This window comes from Staurois parvus, unplaced genomic scaffold (assembly GCF_062004578.1).
Source record: "Staurois parvus isolate SC_StPar_1 unplaced genomic scaffold, SC_StPar_1.0 ptg000122l, whole genome shotgun sequence".
NCBI classification, from domain to species: domain Eukaryota; kingdom Metazoa; phylum Chordata; class Amphibia; order Anura; family Ranidae; genus Staurois; species Staurois parvus.
Genome location: NW_028317918.1, coordinates 2,332,518 through 2,353,422, shown reverse-complemented (window position 1 = coordinate 2,353,422; position 20,905 = coordinate 2,332,518). Strand labels below are relative to the sequence as shown.

The 20,905-nt window shown below is 40.2% G+C and overlaps 1 protein-coding gene across 1 annotated transcript in view; it reads right to left on the bottom strand.

Annotated features, from left to right (window-relative positions):
• AFG2A (AAA ATPase AFG2A) overlaps positions 1-20,905 on the bottom strand; it is a 529,963-nt gene that overhangs the window by 290,914 nt on the left and 218,144 nt on the right. The window contains exon 14 of the mRNA XM_089672180.1: positions 8,056-8,179. Within this exon, the coding sequence (XP_089528306.1) occupies positions 8,056-8,179 (124 nt within the window). The remainder of the gene's footprint in view (positions 1-8,055; positions 8,180-20,905) is intronic.

Genomic DNA, 20,905 nt, shown 5'->3' with positions numbered 1-20,905 from the left:
TAGAGCAGACAATCAATACGCTCATGGTGGTGTCTCCTGGAGGAAATCCAGCATCTTTTCTGTTGCATAACACAACACTTTCTAAAAAGTGATACAAATATTCATTACTTAAGCATCTTCTCAATGCAGCGAAGGCTTGTATTTCTGCACTGTGGAAAAGCCCTAACCCACCAGATGAGGCAAAATGGCTCGACTGAAATTCAGAGATCCTGCAAATGGAGAACCTAACTATGATACTAAAAGAACAGAAAAATAAATATTGGAGAATCTGGACTTCTTCTCTTTCTGAAAGGATCAAACACCTCTTGCATCTAAACAGCAATAAATTGAGACCTCCTAGTGGACTCCAAAATATAGGTGTGTGGTCCGGAGGGTTGGGAGGGAATCTTTAATCCCCCCCCCCCCGTCCTTTTTTTTTCTCTCTCCCAGCCTCCTTTCCTCTGACTTGGAGTTTGATACTTTTCCCCTTATAAATATGCATATAAAAAAGGGAGGATGTGTATAACCTGGTGTGTAGACGAGATACACTGTATGGTCTCCTACTTTGTGTTTAAAGGGTCCATGGTTCCTTGTCATACTTGATTGCTAAGTCACACAGTGCCTCGTTTACTGTATTTTATGTTGTGAATGTATGTTTTTCTAAAAATGTCATGCTGATTCTTTCAAAATAAGGATTTAAAAAAAAATAAAAATTATATATTACAGCTCACTGTCAGGGCAGGAGCGATGGAATGGGTAGGCAGGCCTATGGTAAGGTCACGCAGTGACTGACGACAGCCACTACCCACAGTCCCTCAGGGCGCGGAGTCTAAGCCTCAGACTACCCTTCACTAGGGCCCCTGATGGTGGGGATGGACTTGACGCAGCCTGAGACCAGGTCGCGGCCCCCGAGTAACCCCAGCTGCGGTAATGACTGCCGCCAATGGTGTACAGCTGGTGGGAGCTAGATGGCAAAACGTGTAGCGTGGTCGGACAGGCCGGGTCTATAACAACGGAGCAGACTGTACAAGACGATAGGCAAAGAATACTCAGGTCACGGGCCGGGTTCAGCAACGGGAGGTCAGGTAATGGGATAAATCAGAGAATAGTCTTGTCCAAGCCGAGTCGGTTACCAGGAGAGCAATGAGAACAGAACAAGAGGTTGCTGCAAAGAAACATACAGGACACGAATGCAAAGAGTAAGTGCAGACAACAGGCTTAAATGTGATCAACCACACCCCTCTGGGGGAGGGACCGCAGAGGCCTGAAAGCATAAAAAGCTGCCACCATGCTTTGCAGAAACCTAAGATGGATGCCAGCACATGGAGCAGCACAACCTCTGAGGAAAGGTAGGACCTTGACACTCACTAGTCCTTAGATGTGGTATTGCATTAGTTTTCTTTTATAAGGCTAAGAATATTTTCACCATGTGCAGAAAATACTAAATGATCTTGTCAGAAATGTGTACTTGTAACTTCCTGTGAACTAAACTGAAAGTGTTATTTTCCTTCTATAAACCACTACTCTCCCAGCTCATGTAACAGAGATGAACATTGGCAGGGGTTGTAATGGCATAAGTCTAAACTTAGTGACAACCACGACTCTCTCCATAGATACAGTGGAGGCGTGAACGTGGCCACTCAGGGACAGAAAGTATGTTATTCACAGGTTTAAATAAGGGGAAAAGCCCAAAAATAACTAATGATGCTACTGAATCCAAGGTCTGGTAAGCTAAAATATACTATTTTATTATTAGTTACTGAAATAAATATCACACAAGTAGCAAGAATGTTTAATTTTCACCCAGATTGCAAACAATCCAAACAAAATCACCTAAAAACGTACCTTTTGTACATATTTATTATACCATAAGGCTTATTGGCAATGCTACACTTGGGAGAAGTAGCAAGATCAATTTTACAGTGCATTTTGAGGTTTAAAATAAATTAAAAATATTTTGAAAAATGTCACAAGAAATACTATTTGTTTTCTTACCATAAAATGTACAATCCAATCTGCTACACAAAAGCAAATTATACAATACTACTACGAAAAATAATAATATACATTTGTATACAATAGCTGTTTACACCACCCTGAAACAGTTTAATTACCTTTACACTATTATTTTAAGACCTAACTAACATGCACATTTTATGAAAAATCTTTTCCAAAAGCTTAAAATATATTATAGGAACACCATTTTGTGGAAGCTGCAATAAAAATCCCTCTGCTGAATGCCAAAAGGATGTTGTCCTTCAGGTGTTCAGTGATGTGAGCTGCACACTCATGCAAGCAAGGGAATCTTGGATGACTTCCAGCAATGCCACCTACTGTCAGCTAGTATGTACTAACTCTGAGTATTTACTAGGCTTTCTTTTTAGGATTCATATGATAGGTATGATTGTGACAGATTGGGATTTTAAGCAGTTAAATGATCTTTTGTTTCCCAATATCGGGGTAATATTTTCTCAAATTCTAAACACGAAAACAGCACTCTATTATTGAACACATCCCCGTCTTTATATACAAAAAAACCCTCCAACTCGACATACTCCTAAAATAAGGGTTTATTTCTCTGGTACCCTGCAGCTCTCATTGGTTCCTACAGCTGACTTGCATGTCCTACAGTGATGTGAAGGTCAGTAGGAGGAATCAATGACAGCTGCAGGGGACTGGATAAATTAAGTCTCTCAGGAAGTGTTGGTTTCTTTGTGGGAAGTGGGAAAGGTAAGTATTCAGTTTTCTATCATATGTACGTATGTCCATTTGGCGCTTTTTATTTGAATGATGGGGTCACTTTAAAAAAAAAATCTATGACCAAAGAGGTAGCACCAATAAAAACAATAAAAAAACAATAGCAATACATTAAGTTATTTTACATATTCTAATGATGAAACCTATCAAGGAATGATTGAAAACAGATTTGTATGACCAATATAAACAAGTCATAAGAGTGGAAAACAATCGTCACAGGACTCCAAAGTCCTTTAATAATAACACTAAGTAACTACGAGGGAAACAAAAGGCAGCCAGCAATTTTTGGAGGCCCCCTTCATCACAGTTAAAGTTTGGCAGGAAAAATTGCCAGTAGCTATGGCTGTATGTACAGATGGTTGAGCCAGTAAAGATGACTAAATGAATAAAAAAAATATGTAGCTGTCATTACTGGCAGAATCAACAGGTATAGTCACTTGTGATTCAGGCATCACCACTTGCGATACATTCTTCCTACCAAAGTCTAACTGTGATTGAAGGGGGATTGTTGACCTCAAAAAGTATTGGCTTCCTTTTCTTTCACTATTGTTAATCATGTTATTATTAAAGAACTCTGGACACTTGAGATAACTGTTTGATGCTTTTTACTCATTTATTCTGGAATTTCTTGAGCTGAAAGGCCCCCACTGCTTGGGCTTCTTCATGTTGTGGAGATTTGCGGAACCAATGCCATTAAGCTCGATCAATGAATCCTTGTCACAGGTTAAAGATCTCTATTCAGAGCCCCACCTCCACCTCCCATTGAGTGGCCAATGGTCACCAAAGTGGAGCTGGATGGGATATTCAAGCCATAAGTCATCTATGTCTTCCAGCATATCCCTAAACACAAATATTTGGCTCAGCCAAGAGTTTGTATTGGGTAAGATTTGCTTACCAACAATTTATGTTCAGCGGATATATTTCTTCATGCAAATACATACATATTAAGCAGTTTGTAAGTTTAATTCTTGCAGGTATTTATAACCTTTCATGGAGATATCAGAACTCATTTTGGAAGCCCACTGCTACCATTGTTTAGGCATCAGTCAGGGTCAGCACCTAATTTCTGGACGTCACACTCATGTAAATCCTGCTACCCATGTAGTAGCCTTTATATTCTGGGCTGTGTTTACGGGTTTGCAGGTGTTTGCACCTCTCAGGCTAGGCACTGAGATCTATCCTTTGGTAAAAAAATAAAGCTTTTTTAATAAAAAAAAACCCAACATACTATCAATGATGCATATTGCCAAATGTCTAGAATGTTTTCATTCAGACTTTCCAAAGCTTATGAAAGGTACGCATTAAAAGGTTGTGGATGATAATACTGAGCTTTAAATTGTTGGACTGGACAATTTAGGAACAGCCCACTCTCATCATTCTGAGATACCAGGAGATGATAAAATCAATGTTCCTAGGGACCGCCAAAGAACCCTGTGTTAGGGTAGCTTACCAGCCCAGAACCACAGAGATTTAATAATGCCAAAAAGACAGTGTCATTATGCTTGTATCATCCTGGCAGATGTAACTGGCCTACCTAATCGCAGGCTCTCCCCTCTTCAACGGATAAAATTTGAAACAATAACATATAAAGCCATTTATAACTCCGCCCCAAATTACATCACTGATTTTGTCTCCAAATATCACCCAAACCGTACTCTCCACTCCTCGCACAACCTCCTGCTCTTTAGCTCCCTTGTCTCCTCCTTCCATGCTTGTCTCCAGGACATCTCCAGAGCTTCCCCCATCCTCTGGAACTCTCTACCCCAATTTATCAGACTATCGCCTACTCTGCTCACTTTTAGACGATCTCTGAATCTCTTCAGGGAAGCCTATCCTGCCCTCAGGTAATAATGGAATCTTTTACTCTTCCAACCAGTCCATTCCCCACAGTTACTACCTTTTGTACCACTAGCCCCTCCCTCCTAGATTGTAAGCTCCAAGGAGCAGGACCCTCCTATCCCTCTTGTATTGTTGCTGTATTGTCTCCCATTATATTGTTAAGCACTGAGCAAACTGTTGGCACTATATAAATCCTGTATAATAATAAATAATAATAATAATGTAATCTAAATTATTAACATATAAGATACATTAGCTTCCACAGCAGACGAAACAAATATTTCTTAGATGATCATACACAATTGTTTAATTATGACAGCTTCAGCCATCATAGTCATCTTATTTGTTATTGACTGGCCACAGGAGATGATTTTGCAATTACAGCTACCCATAAATGTGACAATACTTAAAAATTCACAATAGGTCAGCACTCAGTGAAGATAAATGTCATTCAAGCTACTAAAATCACTACTTATGGGCAATGAAAAGAAGAAATACCAACCTAAATGACTTTAAAATTAGGAATATTTTTTTCTGCCGTTTAGTACTTATAATTCCTAGCAATTCCACCAATCATTTAAAGACTTTACAAGATTATAAATCTGCCCTGTGTATGTAGAATTTACTAATAGAAAGAGAAATTACACTATCCAAGACAAGTTATGGAATCAAAAAAGTTGCAGTATTTGCAATCATCAAATTAGCACAAAGACCAGAATGGGTATCCTCTTTGAAGTGTAATGGGATACAGGAACACACCTGCTGACCTCTTCCACATGTTTTGGTCCTGTCCTCATATTAATCTCTACAGGTCACAAATTAACACTTTCCTGAAAACTAAATCTGGATACATTTAAGGTTTTTTTTTTTTTGTTCAAACAGCTGGCTGAAGGAAGAACAGATTTCTGCATCTACACAGGAAATGTGGATGCATGGATCTCCTCTGATGTGCTATTTATTCTGACAGCAGGGACCCCTCCCCTATCAGAATACACTTATCAGTGCTGCAGTCATTGACTGCAGTGGCTGATCAAATTTAGGTCGGCTAAAAGCAGACCTAAATTTGGCTAGTTCCTGCTGAACTGGCCACATTTCGATCCCTGTATACCCAGCTTATTTTGGACTTCCCTGCTCCTGGTACTTCTGAAATTTGTCTGTTGGATATATTATTTACAAACTAACTCATGTATGACAATGGCTAAAGCAGCACTAGTTACTGTATTCTGATAGAACACAATAGCACAGCGGGAGGATTCCCCTCATCCACACATTTTAATAGGATTTTTGTTTTTTTCATTTAACCAGCAGATTAACCAGCAAAGTATGACTTGCCTTAGTCCTCATATTTATATGGTACTGGCAGACACAAGAGCCAGGCCAGTGACCTGATTTTTCTCTACTTCATTGACAGTGGTTATAGTTGCTGGTAATTATCGCCTGCTAGAAATATGGATGGATCGACTCAGGTACAATCAGCCTACCCATGCATGGATCAAACCTTGGCTGCTCCCTGCTGAACCAGCCGAGATTTAAACCATCTATGGCCGGCTTTAGACCAGAATATCCCAAGTTCTGCTCCTCCCTTTCACTAGAATGAGAGCTGCTGTACAGGGGATTACAAGAGCCTGGTATTAGGTCCAATTCATGTATTACAAATGTAATTTTGTACTAAAAAATAAAAATTGTATCCATTGGAGTTTTAACATCTACACAGAGCCCAGCTTGTATCTACCACAGTAAAAAGCTCTGTCTAGGCACCTTCAGGGGGTATCTGCAAGAATTTAGTACAGTGCATTTACCTGATTAAGACATGATAAGATTTTACCTAAAACTGACAGCAAGAGAATTAGTGTTTTTCTACCCTTTATTCATGTACCCAAGAAATCTTTCATGATTCTGTCACGCAAATGTTTATTTTAATGAAGACAATCGAGCTCTACAAGATCACAGCGAATGACAGCTACTAAGAAAATATAAACTCCCATCTGTCTGGCATTCAATGAGCTCCTTTGTGTGGTAGTGTCCTTTCTGCTGCTATTCTGAGCTGTGAGGAAGCCCCTGAAGCTTGATGGAACTCAGGCCCCCCATCCATCTTCAGACAATAGCCCTGGCTGACATCACTGCCTTTCATTCATCTTCATTTGTCCAATCACATCCTGTCATTCTTATGTAAATTGGACACTTGAGGATGCATCTTTTCTGCACTCCATGATAAGGTGGAGAAAGGCTGTCAAGGGCCCCAGGGTGCCATCACACACCATAGCCCCTGCGTTTATTTTGTGCCTTGTCCTTTGCTTCCAGGCTAATGTGTCTGACATTTACATCCAGCTCAATGGGAGGCAAAGTAATCCTATTTCTCAGCTCTCACTACTTCCTGCATTGAGGCCATAGGTACTCTGTGGATATGACACTTTCATTATCTTCACAGAGTTCAGACAGCAAAAATTAGCTCCTAAAATACATGAATAAAAACTATGTACACATGAGATTTATGTAGTCTTTGCAGATTATGTAACAACATAGGCAACTGGCCATTTTCAATCTGTCGTGGTTTTAAAATAAAACAAAAAATGTACATTTATATGCATACAACTAGGTGCACAGTTGATAGATGCTTTTTCTAATTAAAAAAAAAAAAAACTGAAAATTGCATCTTTAACACCATTACAATATAAATCTATTAAACAGACTTAAGTAAAAAAAAATACTTCTGTCTAAATTGATGTTGAACATCAGAGTATATAAGCTGTATTAATTCAGTTACATTATACAATATCATAGAATATCAATGATTATTGAGACTTCAAAACAGCAAAGATGATTACATTTGTCATATATTGATTGCCATTGTGCCAAACTGTGAATTTGGGAAACCACAAAAAAAGACAAAAAAAAAAGGACAAAATTGCTTCTATTTGCTAAAAGTATTCCACTTTGATTGTTGTCCACTTACAATTTTACTGCAGATAAGTCACCTGTATACTAGCAAAGGTGTGATGCGATGCATGTTCAAAATTGAAACCCTGTTTGTTTTTTTTTATAATCGAAACCGTATTTTAAACAAGGATTATGCATGTAAAGAATTTTATGTTTCTTTTATTTCCTATTTTCCATGGGTTTATTAAACTTTGTTCCACATATACATGCAGACTAAGCTGTCCAGCAAAAAGGAGTGACAAAGGTTGGGACAAACTATAAAACTTCCATCAGTTCCTATAATGGTTACTTTTTAGTTGCATAATGTAAATCTTTTTAGCGAAAGCTTGCTGCAAATCCTCAAGAACTCCCTGGCAATGATATAGTTCGTCCCAAACCAAGAAATTTTCACTTTTGTTGGGCACCATGCTCTGCACGTAAATGTGGTGAAAATCCAAATAAATGTACAGAATGTGAAAAATAAAAATAAATTCACATTGAATGCTATTATTACCTGTATTACTGCACACTTTCTTCAATATTTTACTATTAGAAAGGACTTACCTTGTCTATCAAATCAGGACGATTGGTAGCTGCTAATATCACCACATCTTTAAGTTGCTCTATTCCATCCATTTCTGTCAACAACTGTGCTAGAACACGGTCAGCTACATTCCCAGACCCCAAACTATTGAAAAAAAAAAAATCATAAATACAACATAAGTAATCACAAATATGCAGGGATTACATATTATCCTACAATAGTACTAACACCAGTCTCGAATTAAAGTTTATAAGGGCTTACTAAAGGACTATCTGGAAGTCTTTCTGCTATCAGAATACAAAAGCTCAGCGGGGAGGATATAGAGTGTGTGGATGGGGGAATCTAATCAGTTGAACTGTAAAAAAAACATCATTAAGGGCTGCTTTAGGGACGAAAGAGGCCTTAGGCTTCAAAAAAATTTTGGTGCGAAGGCAGACATTGGGAGAAGTTGATTACCTAGCATTCAAGAGGGTAGGGATGACAGATTATGATAGGTCCCTGTCCCTTAGGAGAATGGATTTAACAGCCAAGCCATTAAAGTCAGGGGCAGAGATGCAGTACACTGGTCCTGCAGATTCTGCACTGTCTTCTTGATATTGGTTGACAGTGATAGGGAGGACTGATCCTTTAACAGGATATCATCCAGGTAACCCACAACACGAATCCCCAGGGCACAGAATAGGGGGGCATGCAGAGACCAATGAGGAGGGAGAAAAATTGGTAATACTAATTGCTCACTGCAAAATGCAGAAAAAAATAATGAAGAGATGAGAACGTGCAAGTAAGCATCCTGAATGTCTATCGAAGTTCCCTGGAAGGAGGGAGGCAACGACTGACCTGGCAGTTTCCGGGCAGAATTTTTGAACTCATAGGAACCAGTTGAGGGTCTTTAGGTCTAGAATGGGGCAGAAATGCTCCATTTGGTTTTGGAACCGTAAATAGGTTCCAGTAGAAACTCTGGAAGTGTTCCTGTTTTGGTACAGGGGAAATAACCTTTTGAGACTGGAGCTGTTTAACAGCAGTTACAAGAGCTGCCCATCTTTGAAAGGAAAGAGGCAAGTTAGAAAGCATGAAGCTAGAAGGTGTCAGGAGTGTGAAACTCAAGCTTTTAACCCTTGAAAGCTACATTCTAGACCCAGACATCTGAGATTTTCAAGGACCAAAAAGGCCAAGAAGGCTTAAAGACATCCTCACACTTTGAAAAGTGTGGGTGCCCCATAACTGGGAAGAATATTGAAACTGGTCTTGCCTGGTTTGGAGGGTTATGTCTTCTTAGAAAAGTATATTCCACCCAGAGATGGTGAAGGCAAGAGCCTTCGTTCTCTGGGGAGGAGAGTACATTTACCCCTGTGATCTCTTTGATGTACTTATCCAAGGAGGTACTAAACAGTCCATACACTTTTAGAGAGTAACTTCTCGAGATTTTTCCTGCATGGTAGCTCAGAGGATCAGCATTTAAGTCAAAGGATCCTGGGCATATGGATGGTGAGAAGACCCATACTGGAGATTTGAACAATTGTTTTGGACAAGCTAATTATACAGTAACATAAGGCTATTGGTAAAAGTCTTAACCGACTGTGAACTGATCCAACCATTTGGATGGAACCAGGAATCTGAGTCATGCCTTTTTCATAGAAGGCTGCCTGACAAACAGCCGTAGAAACAACCACGAGTTGCATGGCAAGGCCTGTTAGGGAAAATGGGGCTTTAACAACTAATCTCGTCTACTTGTTCCTTGAACACAGGATTATCCTCCACGGAAGCTGTAAGTGTCTTGTTAAGAAAAAAATATATTAAGATCTACCACAGGACCCACTTAAGCAAAAGGCTTTCCTCAATAGGATATTGCTGAGCAAAGTATTTTGAAGGAGTAAATGTTTTCTCCAGATGAGGCAAGTCCACAATAAGACAGGCTCCACCAGTGAATGAACTGGGAAAGTATTACCTGGTTTTGTTAATGTAAAGGACCCAAAGTTGAAAATATTGGTGTGCACAAACTCAGGCTGTTCTAATGCTAAACAGAAGTACACTGCATTAACAAGGGTATCAAAAGTATCCTTAAGCTTGGATTAAATCTTTGCTATGGGTGTGCCATCCTGAACCAATTTCCCAGAAGAAGAGGGAGTATCACCCTCAACTATTAAATCCTCCTCAGGTAATTGATTGAGAGTGTGATGAGGCTGAAGCATTATGGGTGGAACTGCACATGGGGGTACATACTACAAAGGTAATCATTGGAGTTTGTTATAGGCCTCCCTGTGCTAATGAAGAGGTGGAGACTCAGCTCCTTGCACAGATCGAAAGGGCTGCAAGGGCTGGGACAGTGATAATAATGGGGGATTTTAACTACCCAGAAATTGACTGGAGTAATGGTACTGCAGGAACAGTTAAGTACTGCAGGAACAGTTAAAGGGCAAAAATGTATAAATCTACTACAGGACGATTTTATGGTACAGTTCATAGAGGCCCCCACTAGGAACGATGCTCTGCTGTACCTGTTAATCTCAAACCATGCAGAGCTTATTATGAATGTCCATATAAAAGAACATCTGGGTAGCAGTGACCATAACATGATTTCATTTATTGTTAACTGTAAACAACAAGCACATACAGGAAAAATAAAAATGTTCAACATTAAGAGAGCTAATTTTCCAAGGCTGAGAGCTGCTCTCCAAGACTTAAACTGGGAGGGAATATTGTCATTGATAAACACAACACAGCAATGGGAGTTCTTCAGAAAGACTGATGTAAACACATTGCAAAATATATTCCCATGGGCAACAAGTTTATAAGGCTAAAAATCAAACCTATGTGGCTTATGGCTAAAGTTAAAAAAGCTATTGATAATAAGAAAAGAGCTTTTATTAAATATAAAAATGATGGAACACTATCATCATTTAAACATTACAAAGGATATAACAGAATATGCAAAAATGAAATAAAGGCTGCAAAAATTGAAAACAAAGATAGCAGGACAAACCCCCAAAAATTCAAATATATTAATAGTAAAAAGGTCCAGTCTGAGCATGTAGGCAAAATAATTTACAAAATTATCTAGAGTGGGTGACTGGGGACAAAGAGAAGGCAAATTTATTAAATACCTTCTTCAGCTTTGTGTATACAAAGGAGCATGGAGAAGCTCTTGTCCATAATGGGCATGGTATTGACACAGCTCCAGATGATCCACACTGGCTCACAACTGATCCAGAAATATTTAGACAGAATAAAGGTGAATAAAGCGCCTGGACCGGATGGCAAACATCCATGGGTCCTTAAATAATTGAGCTCTGTCATTTCAAAGCCATTGTTTAAAATTTTTAGGGACTGGCATAGTACTACTGGATTGGGGTAAGGCCAATGTGGTGCCTATATTTAAAAAGGGGTCAAAATCTTTACCAAGTAATTATAGACCTGTTAGTTTAACTTCTATAGTTGGAAAGATACCGGAGAGTTTAATAAAAGATCACATAGATGAGTTCTTGCTGTAAAAAAATATTTTAAGCAACAGCATGGATTCATGAAAGAGAGAAGTTGTCAAACAAATCTGATTTCTTTTTATGAGGAGGTGAGCAAAACCTTGGACAGAGGGATGGCGTTGGACGTGGTATACTTGGATTTTGCAAAAGCATTTGACACAGTTCTCCACACACGGCTAATATGTAAGGTAAAGTCTACAGGCTTGGAAAAATCCGTATGTAAATGGATGAAAACTGGCTAAAAGATCATATTTAGAGAGTAGTGGTTAATGATTCATACACTGAATGGTCTAGGGTTGTCAGTGGTGTACCCCAAGGTTCAGTGTTGGGACCCTTACTTTTTAATATATTTATGAACGATATAGGGTCTGGGATTAAAAATACCATTTCAGTCTTTGCAGATGACACCAAGCTGTGCAGTGGAATAACGTCCTTACAGGATGTCTCCAACTTACAAGCTGACCTCAATGCTCTGTGTAATTGGGGGACTATGGGGCCAATGAGGTTTAATGTTGATAAATGTAAGGTTATGCACTTGGGGACTAAGAATATGCATGCATCATACATACTAGGGGGGATATGATCAACATGTATAAATACATCAGTGGTTCATATAGTGAACTTGGTGTAGAGTTATTCACCTTGAGGTCATCACTGAGGACAAGGGGGCACTCTATGTCTGGAGGAAAAGAAATTTAATCTTAAACTACGGAAATGTTTCTTCTCAGTAAGAGCTGTGAAATTGTAGACTCCCTCAAGCGTTGGTTGTGGCCAGCTCAGTGGGTTGCTTTAAAAAAGCCCTGAATTCTTTTTTGGATACACAGAATATATCTGGTTACTAACATTTATAGGTAAAGTTGATCCAGGGAATATCTGATTACCTTTCAGGGGATCAGGAAGGAGTTTTTCCCTTGCAGGAGCAAATTGCATCACGTTTTGCTGTTTTTTGTGCAATCATCTGGATCAACTGTGGGTGTAGGATTATACCTTTTTTTTTTCTTTTATGGTTGAACTGGATGGACTTTTGTTTTTTTTTCTCAGCCAGACTTACAGTGTAACTACTGTATGTAATGTGTCTGGCTCAAATGCAAAGTCAAAGTCCTGGACTCTAACCTGACTTGTCCGTAACATCTCCAAAATACACCCCTTTTTAATCATTGAAACCACTAAGAAACTTATTCACTTCCTTGTTATTTTTTGCCTTGACTATTGTAACTCCCCCCTCATTGGCCTTCCTAATTGCAGGCTATCCCCTCTTGGTACTGCTGTCAGACTCATCCACCTTACCAACTGTTCCGTGTCCACCACCCCTATCTTCCAATCCCTCCATTGGCTTCCTATTGCCCAATGAATAAAATTCAAAACATTAACAATAACATATACTGTAAAGCCATTCACAACTCTGCCCCAAACTACATCACCAATCTAGTCTCCAAATATTACCCAAACCATCCTCTCTGCTCCTCCCAAGACCTCCTGTTCTCTAGCTCCCTTGTTTCCTCCTTTCATGCTCATCTCCAGGACTTCTCCAGAGCTTCTCCCATCCTCTGGCACTCTCTACCCCAATTTGTCCGACTATCTCCTACTCTGTCCAGTTTTAGGCGATCCCTGAAAACCTCTTCAGGGAAGCCTGTCCTGCCTTCAGTTGACTATTGAATATTGTATTTCTCCCATCAGTTCAATCGCCACAGTTATTACCTTTTTTCCACCAGCCCCTCCCTATTAGATTGTAAGCTCCCAGGAGTAGGGCCCTTCTAACCCTTTTGTATTGAATTGTATGGTTGCTGTATTGTCTCCCTTTATATTGTAAAGCTCTGAGCAAACTGTTGGCGCTACATAAATCCTATATAATAATATTAATATAGAACGATTCAGGAGGGGAGACCAAAGGGGCAGGGTTGTGATTCCCGCTATTGATAGTCATTATAAGACCTAAGATTCTGCATATGAATTATTACATTGTTGCAGAAAATTCCTCTCTGAATTAAAAAAAAGGAAGATTGTGTGGCCGAAAGGCCAGCAGAAAGGCCAGGAGCAGTCAGGGAGTCAGACTTTGGGCATCAGAAGTAAACCATTGTGTGGATAGACTACAAGCCCTGTTGGAGCTATGTGCTGAACCGGAGTTAGCTCTGTCCTTTTTTCCCTTGCATTAGTTATCTACCATGTGTTGTAAAATGGCATTCCCAAACGGATACACATGACAACTACTACTGTGGACAGGGAGAGAAAGTACTGCAGGTTGCTGTGAAGCCAGGTGCACAGTGAGACCACTGTGCCAATGGTGTGAAGGCCAAGGGCTGTTTCTAGTCTGGAGGCGCACCCGGACAGGGCATCTAGTCTCAGTAACCCACTAGATAACTAAGAGGCATAGGCACTGCAGTTCACAAACTGGCACACTAGGCTGCCACAGGGAAATGTTCACACAGTACTGCCAATACCAGTGTGTGCCAGACTGGAAAAATGGTGCTAAACCCAGACCTAAGACGAGTCCACAAGAGAGGTGACCCTCAGGTGTGCCCCACACCCAAAGAACTTTGGAAGGTTATTGACACCCTGGACATGAATATTTACAGGGTGCCTGACCTGTACCTTGTGCTGAGGATTTCACACAGGTAGGATTAGCGTGACCCCATCCCTGCTTTGATTTTATGCAGGCCTTACACATACCCGTGCAGGGTCTTCAGAGACAGGGCTGTGCCACTGGCAGTCCACATATCTGGATCTGTACAGCACCCTGAGACTCACGCTCACCTATGCTCCTATCCAGTGGGGTCTGGGTACAGTCCCTCAAGGCACAGCTGAGCAGTCAACTGATCTGGAAGCTGCAGAAGGAACTGCAGTGGCTATAATGCAGCCAGGGAACTTGATAGAAAAATAATCAGAGAAAGAGAAAATCTTTAAGAAGGAGGAAACAGTACTTCAAGAAGATGTAGCACTGAGATGCATTAAAGCATTAAAAAAAAGGTGAAAAGAAGAATTTTATTTAGAAAAAAATACATTATACACAGTGCTTTAGCAAGATAATTGTCATTCTGGAAGGGGTTTATGTCTACTTTAAATATAAAATAGTGTTTAATGCATTAAATACTGAAAAATAACGTTACCCATAGGCCACCCAAAGAGAGATCAAACATATTTCAGATTACAGACAGAGGCAGTACTAAACACATAGAAGTTGGAATGTGGAGCAAAGTTGTTATTGTTTCATTAGAGTCATAGGTTGATCACAGCAGATCAAAAGCAGATCTGATGTTTCATTCTATGGGGGTACATCCAAAGACTAGAAACAACTAAACAAAAACGAATGCATACATGCATTATTCAAGAAGGTAAGAGCAATATTCAAAGAGATCTAACCCATATCAACAAATCAGTTTTTTCGCTGTACTGAGTTGGCTAAACTAAAATATTATTTGTTTCTAAGGCTTACTACACATCATTACTGTTCTATGTATTACTTTACAAAATAAGCTCATCTTGATCCTTTACTTGTAATGAAAGACACTTGTGATCTGTGTATTGTACATCGAGCTCTTAAAGTCCAAGCAATGGCTCCTGTAAGCTGGTTTTAACAAGTACCAAATTCATTTTTCTTTGCCTTCCCTAAGCCAAATCCTTCTTTTGTGCCTCACATGGTCACCTCATATTCACTGCAGCTCACAGTGAGGTTTCAGCAAGAGAGGCAGTGCCGTCAATCCAGAAAGTAGTGGGCAGGACTAGTGCCTATTGACAAGCTACAGGTTTGTGAATCAGCAATGACGGCTGATCGTCATCCCTTTGCAACATTTGTTTTCTCTTACTGCAGTGCAATCTGGAACAGCCTACATGAGTGGCAACTCTGCCCTGAAGTCAGGAGCAGTGCAGCTATTGTCGCCACATCTTCACAGGAAGCTGTATTAAGTAGAACTTTCCTGGACGGATCATCAGGTATTTGTTGGACTTTGCCAAGAACAAACTGAAAACTGTAAATACATATGCACTTAAATTGGTTGTAAAGGATGAATGTTTTTTTTACCTTCATGCATTCTATGCATAAAGATAAAAAATCTTTTGTGTGCAGCAGCTCCCCCAGCCTCCTCAATACTTACCTGAGCCTTGGCTGTCACAGGTCTCTGCCTCCTCATTGGCAGAGACAGCAAGCAAGAGCCATTGGCCAAGCCACGGCTCTTTGTGTGAATGGACACATGGAGCAATGGTGCCCCCATAGCAAGTTGCTTGCTGTGGGGGCACCCGACAAACAGAAGGAGCAAAGAGGGCCTGCGTGGGACCCGAGAAGAGGAGGATCCAGGCTGCGTTGGGCAAAACAACTGCACACAGCAGATAAGTATAGACATGTTTATTATTTTACAAAAATAATAAAAATGAATCTTTAGAATCGCTTTAAAGATTAAGTGCTTTTTATTAAAGGTAGGCCAATAAAGGCAAAAAGACTGTGCACTTTGCAAGTGCAGTTGCACTCATATTCCTTAGAGCTTAGTGAATGTGGTGATACTCTGTTAATTTCCATCATCCAATCATGAGCAAGCAAAAATACAGTTTTTTAAATTTTCTTTGCAACTGATTGCTATATCGATCCCCATATCGCTACTCTAAAGTGGTTGTAAACCTCAGACATGAAATTTGAACAAAGCATATCCCTCTATAGTGTGTCTCAATTAAGAGTACTAAGATTTCCTGACACCAAGAGAAAAAATGTGATGGGGAGGGATATCCAGCACAGCCTATGATTGACATCCTCAGCTCTGTTCCTGTATGCTGTGTGAAGGTTGGGAGTGCCCTTTCCATCCATTCAGCTCTCCTGACTGAGCTCTGTAGCCAGTAATATCAGCTCTCTGCCCCCCGTTATCTGAAAGCTCAGACAAGCTTTAGAACTTCTGGACTTTGAACACATGTAGACAAGAGAAGACTGCAGATAAACAGGTACAACGTATGCAGGAGGATTTGTTTATTCTCTGTGCATCACCTGAGGCCAGTCACCTCACTAGGTATATGTAAGGGTTTACCACTTTAACTTTTTGTGCTCTATTTGTATGTCTTGTACTCTAAGGGATAAAATAGACTGTAGTAGCAGCCATGAGCAGGTTTCATTCCATTTCACCAGGCTCCTGGCTTTATGTAAAAGTTACCAGGGAACTTGATCATTTTTGAAGAATTACTTTAATGAGGCATTATTATAAGCCTTAATCATAGCCATATGGCTACGGTTAAGGCTTATTGCCAAAATGCATATGCCAGTTTTACCTGTTTTACATTCTACTCAATGTAATTCTTTGGAAGGACGAGTTGCTGGCTCTTCACTCCTTACATTGCTACTAAACAACATCCCCCCAGCCCGTGCCCCCCTCTCCATTACGACCAACAATGCCACCATCAGTCCCACCCCGCACGCCTAAGTCCTAGGTGTCACCCTAGACTCAAACCTGTCCTTCCAACCTCATGTCCAATCGCTGGCAAACTCATGCAGGCTCCACCTCTGCAACATCTCCAAAATACGTTCGTTCCTAAGCCCAGACACTACTAAACTACTCGTTCACTCCCTTATTATCTCACGTCTGGACTACTGCAACTCCCTTCTCACTGGCCTACCCAAACAAAGGCTATCCCCGTTTCAGTCTATCCTGAATTCAGCGACCAGACTTATCCACCTTACCAACCGCTCCACTTCTGCCACCCCCCTCTGTCATTCCCTCCACTGGCTCCCCATTGCATTAAATTCAAACTACTAACACAGACATACAAAGCCATTCATAATGCTGCCCCAAACTACCTCACCGACCTGATACCCAAATACCACCCTACCCGTAATGTTCGCTCCTCACAAGACCTCCTACTTTCTAGCTCCCTGGTCTCCACCTCCCACACCCGACTGCAGGACTTCCCCCATCCTCTGGAACTCACTACCCCAATCCATCAGACTGTTACCTACCCTCCTCACCTTTAGGTGCACCCTGAAAACCCATCTCTTCATGGAAGCCTAGCCCGCCCTCACCTAACAGCCGATCTCCTCCACTCCTCCCACCACTCCATCCTCCACAGCCACTTCCTCCTGTACCACTATCCCCTCCCTCCTAGATTGTAAGCTCGAAAGAGCAGGGCCCTCGAACCCCTTGTGTATTGTTTTGTTACTGTACTGTCTCATGTACTGTCCCCCACTATAATGTATTGCACTGAGCAAACCTTTTAGTGCTATATAAATACTGTATAATAATAATAATAATTGCATTGCATGTGGATTTGTTCTGATTTTGGCATGAACAAGTCTGGCTTTAAAAAAAAAAAAAAAAAAAATAGCAAAATGTAAGGTATGATAAGGCATGAGAGTTAAATATATGAAAAATTATTATTGTTTAGTGGCCATTGTTTTAGATTATCATAACAGGAAAATAGTGCATTTTAAATCCTTTGAGTTTGTTCCAGTGTTCCCTTTTGTTCTTTAGATATTTGAAAGGAGGTCTGGAAAGTTTGCTGGTCAATATCCAAGAAGTTTTCATCAGTCATAAACCAAAAAAATCATAGTTTAATCAGGATGTTTGTGACAGTGTGATCCAGTGTAGATGGAAGGCCAGGAAGCTAGGGTTAGTAATCCTGCCTCTTTCCACTGAAGCATGGAATGCTGAGCGTCTTTTAGCAGCTTACCATTGACGCTGTTAGGAGTTGGAGCATGGGGCATCTCTCAGCAGACAGGCACAAATCAGATTGCTGATTAACTTTTCCTAGTTAGAAATATCTCAAGCATGACAGCCTGAACTTTAACAGTGAAGATAAACTCTGCACCCCTGCATATTTCTTGTCCATGGATCCATAGAAAAATGTTTTGTTTTTTTTCAGTTTTGTTTGAGGTTATGAATGATCTCTTACTTCCTATGTATATTATACTGTATAACATGCTGAAAAAAATTGGTAACTTAAAAAAAAACTAATTTTGCCTCATATAGCAATCATTTCTATTCTAATAATGTTTCCCATGCTTGACTAGTATATTCTTGATGTCGATGTCTTCATATAATATAATGCATAGTATAATGCTCCAACTGTATAGCTCTTAAAAAAGTATGTAAAACCATTTACATTCACCTCTACTCCAATGTCTTTTATAGTTTAATGTCAGACGTGTCAGGCAGATGTGAGCACTCTAGAGCCCATTTATGCAGAAGTTAATTTAAGGAAATTTCCACAAAGCACTATTTAAATCCAAAATGCAATTTCAAACGGTCTATAAGTTTTTCAATGAAAAACCACTTACAGTTTATAGTTACTTAAAAAAACAGTAATCATTGGGGACTAGACATCCAACACTTCTGAAAGTCTCAAATGCTGAGGACTCTGACAGAGTTTCAGCTCTAGATTGGAGGGTAGGAGACAATTTTGGAAATTACAATGGTGCAGTGGATATAACTGACTAACTTGCCTGCACAGATTATGAAGTTATTAATCTATAGCCTCAACTTATTGCAGAGATTGTTTGTTAAAATGATATTGATGTCACTCCACTTCCTCAAACTAAATCTTTTTAAAACGGAGCTCATACTATTCCCTCCGGCCCATGCCCCCTCCCCTGACATCTCCATCAAGATCAATAATACAACCATCAGTCCCTCCCCTCATGCCAGGGTACTAGGTAATCCTGGACTCCCTTCAGCCCCAAATCCAATCACTGTCCAAATCTTGTAGACTTCACCTCCGCAACATCTCCAAGATACGCCATTTTTGACCACTGAAACCACTAAGAAACTTATTCACTACCTGGTTATCTCTCGCCTTGACTTTTGTAACTCCCTCCTCATCGACCTACCTAATTGCAGGCTATCACCTTTTCATTCTATAATGAATGCTGCTGCCAGACTCATCCACCTTACCAACCGTTCCATATCTGCCATTACTCGCTGCCAATCCCTCCACTGGCTTCCCACTGCCCAACGAATAAAATTGAAAACACTAACAATAACATATAAAGTCATTTATAACTCTGCTCAAATCACCAATCTTGTCTCCAAATATCACCCAAATCATCCTCTTCACTCTTCCCACAACCTCCTGCTCTCTAGCTCCTTTGTCTCCTCCTCCAATGCTCGTCTCCAGGACTGCTCTAGAGCCTCACCCATCCTCTGGAACTCTCTACCCCAATCTATCCAACTATCGCCTACTCTGCCCACTTTCAGGCGATCTCTGAAAACCTATCTCATCAGGGAAGCCTATCCTGCCTTCAGCTAATAACCAAATCTTATATTTTTCCCATCAGTTCTTCCCCCACAGTTATTACCTTTTGTACCACTAGCCCCTCCCTCTTAGATTGTAAGCTCCAAGGAGCAGGGCCCTCCTAACCCTCTTGTATTGAACTGTATTGTTGCTGTATTGTCTTGCTTTATATTGTAAAGCGCTGAGCAAACTGTTGGTGTTATATAAGTCCTGTATAATAATATCAAGATAGACAAGACTGGGTTTGTTCTGGTAGCCTTTTTCAAGAGAGAAAGAGGGTATCGCCTTGTACAACTCTGTAGGCCTGTAAGCAAGTCAGTCTTTTCTTTAAGATAGTGACTCTCTCCCTGGGCTTTCTAGGGACCTTTTTTCTCTCTAGAGCAGTATGTCTGTTTCCAGAACAATCCATATCTTTCTTCAGTGCAGTCCCCCCTCTCTTTTATTTCAGGGTAGACAGTCAATTTCCTTAAAGTAGTCTCTCTCCACATGACACTTTTTTAGGGCATATTCTAAAATGTTTTATGTCAGTGAGGATCCTGCTTCCTAGTATTACCAATGCTCACGTTTTACTACTCACCTCCCTTTTTTCAAGACTCGGTGACTTAACCAAGGAAATAGACAGATTATAGTGAAACTGGGGATCTACCTCAAGAGGATAACTACAAACCTGCATATTTAAAACACTGCTGCTGATATGGAGCAGTAAACACATAATGCATGAAACTCAAAATACTTACATTATGAAAAAAAAAAGTTTCCTTTATTGTAGAAACAAATTTATATTATATTTGAATATATTTTTGTACATGCCCCACATGATAAAGCAAACTGGATAATTCTGAGATGAGATTTAAGAGGTAACTGTTTTAGGAAGAGTTTTTAATCAACCTCCTATTACTGTACATTTTGATGATCAGCCCTGATGAAGAGGGAGCTACATCTTAGAAACAAGCTGACCTAGTTGTTCTAACTCTTGCCCAACAAAATTACTTATTCCGCCCTTAGTACATAGAAGTGTCATTCAAGATCCTTATCAGAGATGCTGTTGCAAGAGACCTACAAATGGTAGCAATAACAGGGTTTAGTATTGTGACGGAGGGTAGGCAGGACAGAACACACAAGGCGGATAGCAAACAGACAAAGCTTTATTGAGGCAAAATGACAGCCACTCAACAGGGGGAATTGCAAGCAGGGTGCC